Source organism: Marmota monax, unplaced genomic scaffold, assembly GCF_021218885.2.
Source record: "Marmota monax isolate L192 unplaced genomic scaffold, Marmota_monax_Labrador192_F-V1.1 WCK01_AAM20220418_F8-fsc00333, whole genome shotgun sequence".
NCBI lineage: Eukaryota > Metazoa > Chordata > Mammalia > Rodentia > Sciuridae > Marmota > Marmota monax.
Window position 1 is genome coordinate 592,050 of NW_026694397.1, and position 13,348 is coordinate 605,397.

Below are 13,348 nucleotides of genomic sequence, written 5' to 3' on the forward strand. Positions count from 1 at the left end.
TCCTTGGATAAGGAAGAGGAGAGTATAGTGGGAAAAAAGCCAGATGTTAACACACACCTGACTTGTGATTTTCAAAAATGCCACCCAATTGTGTTTAACACAATCAAACACCCCAAAACAGAAAACACTTACCTTTTTTCTCTCTAATCTTTCTTGTAAATTTTGTAACATAATTCTCTCCTGCTCCTTCTTGCGTTTATCAGCTTCTTCCTGAGCTTTTATTTTGGCATCCCCTTTCTAGAAAAAGTGTGTAAAAATATCATTTAATTTCAATATATGATAGCACATTTAAAAAGTCAACTGTTGTAATCTCTTGACTGAGCACTCCTATCTATGACCAGTCATGGATTATCAGTTTTCAAACCATTAGTTAGAATACACAGAACTAGGTGAAATGTTATCTGGAAGGCTCAGGATGTCAAGAGTATCATTATGAACATCACATCATCTTACTTTAAAACTAGGTAGGTGACTATGGAGCTATCCATTAACATAGCAACAAGAGTGAAAAGTCATATTTCTCCCAGTGTCACTGAGAGAATCCACAAAGGTTCCTTCTAGAGAAATGCAAGCACACACAATCATTTATGGAATTTACATGTTACCAAATTTGATGAATCACACACTAAAATTGGGACTAGAAATTAGACTATGGTAATAATTCAAACTGAGTATAGTCTGAGCTCAGTTCAGGAATTTAGTTTCCTAGTGGCTTGAATTTAGAAGGGTGATATATTCTTACTGGTGAATCTGATTTTGAACTTTGCCTGGTGTGGGAGGTGTTGGGTGCAGCTGTGAATGCCATTAGTGTTACCACAGAAAGCAAAATTGGGGAAAACCAACCTGGGATATCTAATCTGAGCAAGCAGTTTGGATTTTAAACTAAAGGACTACTAATCTATAATATACTGTTTTCTGCTTTTTTTTAGCTGCCCTTGAGAAACTTGGGGACTTTGCCAAGGATGGCTGAAGATGACCTGCAGTGGTAATGGGTTATAGTGAAACTGTAATGTTAAAGTGCCACAGGGAATGCTACATCTCCTTACAGACAGATGTCAGCTGGGCATGGTGAAGCAAGCCTATCATCCTGGCGGCTCAGGAGGCTGAGGCAGGAGGATCGTGAGTTCAAAGCCAGCCTCAGCAATGGCAAGGCTCTAAGTAACAGGGTCTCACTGTTGGGCTGGGGATGTGGCTCAGTGGTTAAGCATCGCTGTGTTCAATCCCTGGTACCAAAAATAAGAAACAAAGATTGCTGCCTTTTTTTTTTTTTTTGGTGGTGTTGGGGATGGAACCCAGAGTCTCATACATGCTACGCAAGTACCCTACCACTGAGCCACATTCCCAGCCCTGCTGTGAGTTTCAACTAAATTTTATTAGCTGGTTCTTAATTGCTGCTAAAATGTTAAGCCAGTAAACCTGTAGTAGTACTTCCTGGTCTTGATGCTGACATCCTTTGTTCTTTTTAATCTCGTTTTCTTGTTCTTGCCCATCTTCACATTTTGAGAGCTCTTCTGCTTGGCCTTTGTCCACCTTCTCTATCACATCTGCCACTTTCCTAGGAAAACAAGAGTATTCAAATAATTCTTAGTATTTATCTTAGTTGCTACCATATACAGCTTGCAGTAGTATGCAACCTTTTATAATGAAATTGCTCCCACACTAATACAGTTTACATTTGCACCATATTCACTACATTTACTGTGTTGTTACTACACAAAATTTACACAATTTCACCCTTTTTTTAAAAAAGTGGGGGAACTAGCCTGTGAGTAGAAAAGGACTTCTCTCAAGTACTGGACTACTTTGAATCTTAAAAACTGTGCATACACATGCACACCTGCAAAACAGAAAAGAATTACTCCTGAACTGTTTTAGAGATCCTCCCCTGCTGGGAGCCATTAGCCAAGTAGGTATGACAATTTCCTTGCCAGCGTACCCTATGTTGCTTAGTGGAAGGACTCGTGGAAATAGGACATTTTGCAGTGACATTGCATCTAAGGTGACCTTGCTCAAGGACCAGGGCGGATCCGGGTTTAGGGTGTTCCCGGTTTAGGATAATCCAGGTTTAGGGTGGTTCCAGGTTTAAGGTTATTCCTGCTGGGAACAGGGTGTATCCTGCTGCCTGAGTTCCCCTTGAGTTCTCACGGGATTCAGACAGTATTTTTTGGGAGACAGAAGCCCAGTGGGGGTGGATTTGGGCAGAGAACATGGATTTCCCCAGAACGTGATTGTAGACGGCTGGTGTGAGTTCGGGAATAAAGAGTTGCTGTTTGAATCTACAAGCTGTGTAGTGGCTCGTGATTTTGTGCCCAGCCAGACTGCGGCACTCCCCAAAGTCCTTATTTACACATGCTTACACCCAATCTCACCTGGGTAATGTAGAGGATGGTCTAGTGGTGCCCCAGTATCCAGCGCTTTCAAATGCTAAATTAGCCATGTTTACATTAGGTGATAATATTCTTCCACTTATAATTTGTTAGTATTCACAATATCCCCTTTCTCCTCTTTCTCTGAGCCCATATAAAGTTTATGGAAAGTGTGAAATTATATTGCACAGAACATGTAAAATTATATTGCAAAGAAAATAAAGCCAGTGCTGTAGGTATTCCTTGCAGGCAGTGGACAGAGGTTTACATTACAGGGCTCAACTTAAAATGGGTCCATAAATGGAAGAGCAAGGAACCTTTCTTTTCAAGTTCTGAGGCATATAGCTGTATATGAGGTTTGCTGCCCACAAGACATCCTACAAGCAGTGACTCACTGGCCAGATGAGATTCAGGTATCACAAAGGTCTTTGGAAAGTACCCAAAGTGAAACAAGAGTATGAATAATTTCCAGGTTTACAAATACTGAAGTTACAAGTCTTAAAGGGCCTGACACCAGAAAATACAAATATAAATGTCATGTGATCACTCAAGTGCTACTGTGCTTAGAGATGGGAACTCTGGGCATGAGTTTGGTCTTTTTATACAGTAGCACAACCTAATGGCACACAATATATGGAGATTAAAAGGGACAGAGAGGTCCTCTATGTTCAACCACTCACTTGGTTAAAAGGTAACAAGGAAATTTTGATCCTTGCTGAAGAAAAATTCAATTTTTGAGAAATTATAACTTGTGGGTAATATTTCAAAATTGGGGCCCCAGCCTAGACTAGTATAGAAAGGATGATGATTTTGTGCTGACCTTGGTTCCATTTCTTTCTGGAGTCTCTCTTCTTCTTTTTTGTCTTTTTGTTCACGAGCAAGACGGCGTTTCTCTGCCAAAATTTTCGTGGCTTCCTCAGCACTCATGGTTCCTGGTGCAATTTTATTACCAGACTCTAATTTAAATGAAAATGTAAAATAGTTAGTTTAGTGAACTTATTGTCTCTCAGTCTAATAAATAAGTACAATATAACCCAAAACATTAAAAAATGAACAATGTGTGCATAGATCCAAATTTATAAACCATAAGCAAACTATAGGTGATTTGTTCAAAGCCTCAACTGTTCCCTGACAAGAGAATTAGCATTTTCTTTTAAATAAATACTTTTTCCAAAATGCAATACTATACTTCTACTTTGTTTTAGCTATATTTTTTTGGGGGGGTGGGTGGGTACCAGGCATTGAACTCAGGAGCACTCGACCACTGAGCCACATGCCCAGCCCTATTTTATATTTTATTTAAAGACAGGGTCTTGGGCTGGGGATATAGCTCAGTTGGTAGAGTGCTTGCCCTGCATGCACAAGGCCCTAGGTTCTAATCCCCAGCACCACAATAAAAAAAGAGAGACAGGGTTTCACTGAGTTGCTTAGCACCTAGCTTTTGCTGAGGTTGGCTTTGAACTCAGGATCCTCCTGCCTCAGCCTCCCGAGCTGCTGGCATTACAGGCTTGCACCACCACATCTGGCCTTGTTTTAGCTATTTGGAGATAACTCGATCAAATTACTGTATAGGAAAAGATTAAGATATACTGATTATAGGGAAAGTCAAGGTTTAGCCTGGTCCAAATGAAGAGTATAAATCTTAAATACCTGATTAACCAAAAAATACATTAGGCATACATCTGGAGATCTGTGGCACATTTTCATTACTTTCCAGTTAAACTCTGATAACAGTGTGTGTATCTGGTTATTAATAAAGTGTCTAACTATAGATGATAACCAAAGAAACCAAGACTATCAGTAAAGTAAGGTGAAGATGTGGAGGCCTATTATCATATTTTAGTCTGTGTAACTCATTGCTTTACTTAAAACAAATCACATGTGAAAAGGAAAATTTTAAGACATATCAAGAATGAACAATATGCAATAAAAAGATTATTTCTGTTACAAAGAATTTACTGTGAAATTCCTTTAAAAAGCAAAACTCCCTAATGTATTTAAAATTAAGTAATGTCTGTAGGTGTAAAAATGTGTGTGGCAGGCAAAACAGCCATGTGGCAATTTTCAGGAACCTGCATACAATACAAACTAAGGCACACCACATGGTCTGACCTATATATGGAACCTGACCTACATCTCCTAATGGAAACCTGCTCATCCAGGAATGGCTAGATGTGCTCTCTCCAGCAATCATCTAACATCAGAGCTGGGAGAGCCTACAGGGATCTCCTAGATCAACCCTCTCATCCACCCTGTGCTTTTAGCAGTAGTTTCAAAATGAACTTTCCAAAACAAAGAGGTGGGGTGAATACGAAGCTTTGGCAATGACAAGTAAGCAGAGAAGCTACATTCCAGGAGAACCAGTGATTTAGTTAAATTCTCTTAATATCTAAAAGAAAGATCATTCCCTAAAGTTCTTTCCATTGGGGAATAAAATGATATTGACCACTCCCAAAGTACCTCAGGATTTTATGTGTTGTTAAAATGAACTTCTTAATTTTTTTTTTTTTATACCGGGGAATGAGCCCATGGGTGCTTTACCACTGAGCTACAATCTCCAGCCCTTTTAGTTTTCATTTGAGACAGTGTCTTGTTATGTTGCTTAGGGCCTCACCAACTTGTCCCAATTGGCCTCAAACTTGTGATCCTCCTGCCTCAACCTTCCGAGTAGCTGGGATCAGAGGAATGTGCCACCACACCTGTCTTAAAATACACTTCTTAATGAGAGAACTTACCCTCAGAGATCATCTGTTTTTGGCTCACAGGCTCACATTTGTTTGGGGATTTAGAAACCGTTTCTCTTTTCTTTTTGACAATACCATCTGGCACAAATAGGGTACGTTGAACAGGTATGATTTTACAGGGCAGAGGAGCATGTACTGATTGTTTTGACAAGACTGGTGAAGGTGATGGTGGGCGGTTCTTTTGAATGTGCCTGCTGAGAAAAAGTAACAAATGTGTGTTAGTTAATTTTTAGTATACAATTTGATAAAATATAAAGTCTCAACACTATGAGATAATGATCATAAGATTATGATCTGGGAATTTTTATAATAGACAAAGCTAAATCCATTTTAAAAGTTTTTTTTCTTCACATTTGTGTTACTGCACATACAATCATATTTCATCATCAAACACTGACATGAAATTTGTCCTGACATGAAATTAACACCTACCAGAATGGTTGCAAGTAGGCTACTTACTTACATAGTATTTACGGGAGAGGGTGGATGACACCCGCTGGCAGGAGATGGTGACTGCATATTAGATAGTATGTTTGAGGATGGATGCTTCTTGATAACAGGGTTGGAGGTCTGTCTGTCCATTTCTGGTTTCTGAACAGGCTAATGCAGTAGGATATTAGTAAGTATTTTATTGCAGCTAGCTTTCTAAAAGAAAAACATTCTGAATAAAGTACAATTATAGTTCCTTAAATCCACAAATTTCCTTTAGTGCTTGAAATCAGGTTCAGACACATTTTCTTCTAGACTAACAATTATATTACACAATTCAAATGGATCACAGAAATAACTAATTTATGAGAAATCTTTTTTTCAAAACCTATTTCCATTTCTAAGTCTTAATTAAGGGTTTGGAAGACTTCTTAAAAATCTTTTCTTCAGAGTTCAGAAACAGTTCAGAGGAATGTTACACTTTCTCCCTTCAACCAAAAGTAATATTCCACAGTTTGGGGGAAATATTACACTAGAGTAACAAACATCAGAGATTTTAAATTACTTAGTGAATTATTTTGTTAATTTTATTGCGCAACACTATAATAGTGATAATTTTGTTGTAAAACCCAACCTATTATGTTCTATACAATGAAATACACACATTTTAATAGGAATCTTGTCAATAAAACATGACAAACTTCTGAAGAGTCTCTCACTTTTACCTGGAAGATAATTTCATGCTCACCTTGGGGGATGCCTTGTAGGACACTTCTGCCACCATCTTAGGGGATGATTCCAAGCTCTCCTTGGGTGATGCTTCCACTTCCCCTTCAAGAGGCACCTCCACATTTGCCTCAGGAAGTGTTTCCACACTCTGGGATACTTCCATGTTTGCCTTACAGGGAGCTTTCATGTTCACCTTAGGGGATGAGTCCATGCTCCCCTCAGGGGATGTATCTAGGCTCACCTCAGAGGAGGCATCCATGCTCACCACAGGGGACACTTCCACACTAACCAAGGGGGATGTTTCTGTGCTCGCCACAGGGGACAATTCCATGTTCTCCATGGGGGAGGCTTCCATGTTCAACAAGGCATCCATTCTCACCTCAGAGGGCACTTCCATTTTCGCCTTGGGAGTAGCTTCCACATTTACCTTGAAGGGTGTTACTACTTTCTCCAGGGGAGCCATTTCTAATTTTGTCTGAAGAGGCGTCTTCACTATTGGCTTACTGAACATGATGGAACTCTTCAATTCGTCACTACTGTGGCTACGCAAGGGCATATGTACATACTGGAGGAAGTGATTGGTGACACCTATAACTGAATGAGGATGGAGAGTAAAATACCCTAAAGTCAGAAATTTGATAAGACAGTATAAGAACAGGAACAGAGAAAAGAGACAACTGTTTATTAGGAAATCACAGAGATTACACACATCACAGGAAGTATTCGCCAACAACAGTCACTGTGAAAGCAATGGTCTTTATTACAGATGAAAATAAGATGTTTTTCCAAAGTTGATGTTTGCCATTTCTGTTTTTTATACCTTTGTTTTATTTATTTATATTTTTACATGGTGCTGAGGACTGAACTCAGTGTCTCACACATGGCAGTTAAGGCTATACCACGGGGCTACAGCCCCAGACCTGCCATTTATATTTTAACTGCACTGCACTTCAGAATTATTTTCATGAAAATTGCAAGGTCTTCAACACCTTTAAAAAGTAATATGAACATCTTCACCAGGACTAGATTTTAACCATTACAGGTGGTTACATAAGATACTTCATAGTTGATTGTTGCAGAAGGGAATTAAGAAAAGCATTTTCTCAGCCATATTAAAAACTGTACTAAGACTTACTCGGAGTGGGCTAGATCTCAAAGGTCTCTTCCAGCTTCAGCAAACCAAATATTTTTTTTTTTTTTTTTGCCTAGGGAAGGAGCAAAATGCTAATATTCCATGTCAGCTTGCATGGAAGAAAATGGTAATTCCAATATTTGCAACCAGGCAACCTCATACATTGCTGGTGGGATTGTAGATTTGTATATGCTTCCTGAGGAGCAATTTGGTAATATGTATCAAAAGCCATTTAAGTAGTATATACTCTTTGTTTTAGCAATTCCACCTCTGGATTTATCCTTAGTAAAAAAATAAAGATAAAAAACCTAGATAAAGGGGTTGGGGATTTAGCTCAGTGGCAGAGCACTTGCCTAGCACAGCAAGGCCCTGAGTTCAGTCCTTAGCCCTGGAAAAAAAAACTAGATAAATATGTAAAAATGTATTCACATTGTTGCTAACTAAACTATTGTTTAAAATACTGGGATAGTTGAAAATATAATCCAAATATTCAAAAGAAAACTTGCACTATAGGAAGGCAGTCATTAAAAGAAGTAATTTGCAATTTTTTGGATACAGAAAATGATATTTATTGAGTTTAACAAAGGCAGGCTACTATCTCCTTTTGTGAAAAAATATATATGTGGAGAGATATTAAATTACCAGTGTGCCTTGAAATATTAGGGAGATTACACTTAAAATCTTGTTTTATGCTAAATGTTTACTGCTTATATAATAAAGTAAACATTTTAAAAATGTCTTCCATGGTAGTTTTCTTAACACTTGGTACAATTATTTGGCACATCAACTTTAAGTGGCAAATTTTCATGATTTTGTCAAATATTTAAAATAGAATTACCAATTGACTACTTATGAAAAAAACTTGACAAAGTTGTTATTTTTTTACTTCCTCATTTTTGATACAGAAAGCAGTTTCTTTACATATCTACATGTGCCTAACAGTTACATTAATTAACACAAAAAATTAGTATTATAGAAAATGTATAAAGTATAAGATTTTTGTGTGATCCTAGAGACTGAACCTAGGGTCACTTTATCACTGATCATTATCTCCCTCCAGTCCATTTTTTTAATATTTATTTTTTAGTTGTAGTTGGACACAATAACTTTATTTTACTTATTTATTTTTATGTGGTGCTGAGGATCTAACCCAGGGCCTCTCCCGTGCTAGGCAAGCGCTCTACCCCTGAGCCACAACCCCAGTCCCGCTCCAGTCCATTTTATTTCTGATTTTGACATGGGGTCTTGTTGCCCAGGGTGGCCTAGAACTTGCCATCCTCCTGCCTCTGCCTCCACATTGCTGAGATTTTAGGTGTGCTAAAATCTACACTTAGCTCATTATAGAAATTTAAGACAAAATACTGAGTTTTTCATGATAGTGATCTATTAAGCCAAAACAAAAATAATCAGAAATATCTAGATTGGTAGTGGGGGAAACTGGCAGAAACTAATCTGATTATACACACACACACACACACACACATAAAGCATGCCAGGAATCAGAGTACTACAAGAAAGACTGATACAATGTTGATTCATTTTACTAATCACATGAAAATGACAGAAAAAAAAGAGGTGGGATGTATTCTGGAAAGGAAAAAGCAGAGAGGGTAAATAATGGGGACAATGCAATAGACCTTTCCATTATTGGGGATATCTTGCTGTCCATAGGCTATGTAAACTACAAATGAGAAAGTCCTCATAATCCTGAAGATTTGTTTTGTTGTACTTACAATCTTTATGTCCCTAATTGAAAACTGAAAGTTTGATCAATGTTATTGTTCCATATTTTTGAATAAAAAAAGGTTAGTAGGAAATTTTCTTGCTTGATATTAGTGAAATTCTTCTATATTTTTAGAATCTATAGAGCTTTAAAATTTAACCAACATGGGCTGGGGTTGTGGCTGTCATTGAGCACTTGCCTAGTGCATGTGGGGCCCTGGGTTCCATCCTCAGCACCATGTAATAATAAATAAATAAATAATAGGTGAATAAACAAAATAAAATTTAACCATCACCAAGTTAGTCATCTCATCCTATTAATTACCCATTACCCAGTTTAATCTACCATGCTAGAAATTTTGTAACTATTGATTCAAATTATTTTGACACCTAAAAGCAAAAAGTTAAGTGTTAGAGCCTACTTTTTAAGTGCAAACACGAGTACTTTCAGGCTTTTTTCCATGTGCCTGTTACCTGGAGTATCTTTTCCTGGGATGGATAATGAAGCAGCAGTCTTGCTTCTGGCTACTGATGCTCTTGTTGGGATAAGCAGGCGACTGATTAAATTATTCTCTGAGGGATTGCTATAAAATCGACGAGCTAAATGATAAAAAAAACATTCAATTTGAGGTCTTACAGATGAATGAATACAAAGCAACGATGATTAATGTAAACTGCTGTAAAAATGATAACTTTCCCAACAATACATAGTATAATAGGATTGGACACTGCTAATCTAATAAGATTGCACTGTCAGGGACAAGATTACCTGAATTAAGGAGCAAAGGCCTCAGCATACCATAATAACCCCAAAGAAGAAACCCAGGTAACATATTTGACATAACCACCTCCCATAGTATGGTGTCCTTATGGGAACTCACACATGGAGAAAAAGAATTGCAGATGACAAAACAACCTTTACATGGATTCCCAGATATATGTCATTGACAATCATAATGATCAAGTGCATTGCCAAAAGCTCCCAGGAATTGACTGAACTTTTTTGTTAAAAATGAGCTTTGTGCCAGGCATGCTGGTACACGCCTGTGATCCCAGCAGCTCAGGAGGCTCATGAGTTCAAAGCCAGCCTCAGCAAAAGTGAGGCACTAAGCAACTCAATGAGATCCTGTCTCTAAATAAAATACAAAATAGGGCTGGGGATGTAGCTCAGTGGTGACATCAGTGCCCCTGATTTCAATCCCTAGTACCTCCTACCAAAATGACCATTGTTGTAAATAAATATCTTACTCCAATAAGTATTTATATTGTTAAAGATTCCTATGAAATGGTATTTGTTCCAATAGGGTTGAACCTGAATCAATTAAGTACAAAGTCTTCCATAAGTGAATGGTGAGAAACAAAAAGCAACAAACACATATGAAAAGGTTCCATCCATAGAACTTCAAGGAGGAAAAAAAAGGATGCTTCACTTTTCAGTTTCAGAAATGATTTTTAACCAATAATGTTGACATAAATATGCCTGTTTTAACCACTAACTAATCACCTGGCTTGTCCTCCATGTGTTCTATGTCAGTAGATGAATGTACTTTGTTTTCTCTTCTATTCAAAGATGAGCTTCTCTTATTTTCTGTTTTTCCTAGAGGTCAAAAGCAAAGAAATATTACTTTTCATAAATGACATAAATATATTATTTTAGGAGCCACTCATGTTTACATATTTTTGTTTATCTTATCTACCCTTGCTTATAAGAATTTAATTTCAAATACAATACAGAGATTCTACTCCCCAAACTTAAAATTTACTCTGTTACTGAAATGAAAATAAGGTGATTTAGAAAATGTTAAAATTTAAGAGGTAAAATGTCTGATACTATCCACAACATCAAAGTTCCCAAATTAGGAATATACAACCTTTGATTCTAGACACAATCCATGATGTCTAATAGTAAAAGTGATTTATATGTTAGTTATAACTAGTATTTTTAAACAAAAGTATTAATGTCACAACTTAAGCAACCCAACCATTCACAAGGGAAAACAATCTGCTTCCAATAGACACTTTTTTCATTTTGCTTCAAATATTCTAGTTCAGAATACTGAGGAATGTCTGTTTGAAAAAAAACAATTTCTCTCTTTTTTTATTGGTTGTTCAAAACATTACAAAGCTCCTGACATATCATATTTCATACTTTAGATTCAAGTAGGTTATGAACTCCCATTTTTACCCAGTATACAGATTGCAGAATCACATCAGTTACACATCCATTGATTTACATATTGCCATGCTAGTGTCTGTTGTATTCTGCTGCCTTTCTTATTCTCTACTATCCCCCCTCCCCTCCCCTCCCATCTTCTCTCTCTATCCCATCTGCTGTAATTTAATTCTCTCCCTTGTTTTTTTTTTTTTATTTTTTCCCTTTCCCCTCACAACCTCTTGTATGTAATTTTGTATAACAATGAGATCTGTAAATTAAAGTACATATTGACAATCCAGCATCATTTGAAAATTTGAATTGATAATGTGATTGTATAGCATGAACTACAAAGTTGTAAGCAAGTCAATGATTAAGTTACACAATTCCTCATTAGTAGACTGCAAGAAATGACAAAATACTGAGAATAGTTATGAGTCAGCAATGAGTGGAAGAAAAATAAGACTATTTAAATCAACCAAGATTTAAAACAAGATTATTTAAAATATTACATATTAAATTGTGAACTTCATTTGAGTTTCAAATATTGATCTCTCTGGATTGAATAGGTCTCATTTCAATTTAAAGAGATTTTCTGGAATCATTAATTACAGCATTCATCACTTTGGAGTATATATCATACTGTACCTTTAAGTAGGTTACTTCACAAAGTATCTTCCATACATACCTTCTATTAAAAACTAGTAAAGAAATCATTTAAAAAGTTAACTTGGTATTGCTCCTTCAGTATAGTTTAACTAGTTATTACCTTACCTTTTAAGTCATCGCCTGTCCCTTCTCTTTACATGTTTCATGAATATGGCAAGTGGACATATCAATGAAAGCATAGTTTTATATAATATTATATTTAATCTCTGCTAATTCTTGAAGTAAATAGGTAATAAAACATAGTCAACACTTGTAGAACAATGTTCATGGGACACAAATATGCTATTGCAATTATTGCTATCTAATTTTTCTAAGAGATTTAGTTGGTAAATAATACATTAATTTTACCACGAGACAAGCAAGGTGCTAAAAAAAAAAAGTCTTCCTACATTAGTGTATGAATGAACCCAGGCTACACATAAAAGTGCTTTGGAAAAGAACAATGAGGGAGGAGAGGTGGTATGTGGATCCAACTTTTCCCAGACTATTGTAAGAGAAAATGTGCTAGACTAAGACTGTCAACAAAAGTAAACAAAAGACAAAATGAAAGCTCATAGTTGAAATTGTAAGAGTTTTAAGACAAATAACAGGTGAGTTTCAACAAAATAAAAATCCTTTTTTCCCCTGAACCTATCACAAGTATAATATTGCTTTGGACAAAAAACAGAAATCCTATCCACTAGATTAGTCACTGCTACGATTCATTATTCTTTAAATGGTACCACCCAGAATCTTTTGCTGTACTAGAATTTTAAAGTCATCAGCATTGTTCAAAAAATATCAAAGCACCTAATAACACAAGGACACATTTTTTTTAAAGAGAGAGAGAGAGAGAGAATTCTTTAATATTTATTTTTTAGTTTTTGGTAGACACAATATCTTTATTTTATTTTTATGTGGTGCTGAGGATCGAACCCAGCGCCCCTCACATGCCAGGCGAATGCACTACCGCTTAAGCCACATCCCCAGCCCAACAAGGACACATTTTAAATTCAAACTATTATGATGTCTTATTCCAGGCATAAAAATGATATTGTTTCATCTTTTTTTTGTCCTTATTATTAAGACAGGGTCTCAAAATATTGCCTAGAACCTCCTGGGCTCAAGTGATCCTCCCATTTCAGCCTTCTGAGTAGCTGGGATTACAGGCACATGTCACCATGCCCAGCTATCTATCTTTTTTTAATGGCCAAGTTTGAGGGAATGATGCAGAATTTGTTTCCCAATGTTTTTCTTGCCAAGATCATTCCTACTGCTTCCTCTGGAAAGACAAAGGTATTTTTCCTCTTAGATTGATAGATATGGTTGCTTAATATATTTCAATACATGGTGTTTCAGTGAGAAACACCATGTGAAAAAAGTCAGAAATGGTCACCAACACACACTGAAGTAAAGATTTTTTTAA

General features: G+C 36.7%; 1 protein-coding gene across 4 annotated transcripts in view; it reads right to left on the reverse strand.

The window, feature by feature from the left end:
• Positions 1 to 13,348, reverse strand: part of Map7d3 (MAP7 domain containing 3) — a 32,394-nt gene that overhangs the window by 6,811 nt on the left and 12,235 nt on the right. For 2 of the 4 annotated variants that reach the window (XM_046468134.2, XM_046468133.1), the window contains exons 6-13: positions 10,627 to 10,719; positions 9,597 to 9,722; positions 6,288 to 6,862; positions 5,574 to 5,710; positions 5,102 to 5,304; positions 3,187 to 3,322; positions 1,417 to 1,555; positions 133 to 237 (exon numbers count right to left, since the gene is read on the reverse strand). In XM_046468134.2, coding sequence (XP_046324090.1) covers positions 133 to 237; positions 1,417 to 1,555; positions 3,187 to 3,322; positions 5,102 to 5,304; positions 5,574 to 5,710; positions 6,288 to 6,862; positions 9,597 to 9,722; positions 10,627 to 10,719 — 1,514 coding nt within the window. The remainder of the gene's footprint in view (positions 1 to 132; positions 238 to 1,416; positions 1,556 to 3,186; positions 3,323 to 5,101; positions 5,305 to 5,573; positions 5,711 to 6,287; positions 6,863 to 9,596; positions 9,723 to 10,626; positions 10,720 to 13,348) is intronic. The other 2 variants (XM_046468131.1, XM_046468132.1) reach the window with 2 other exon arrangements.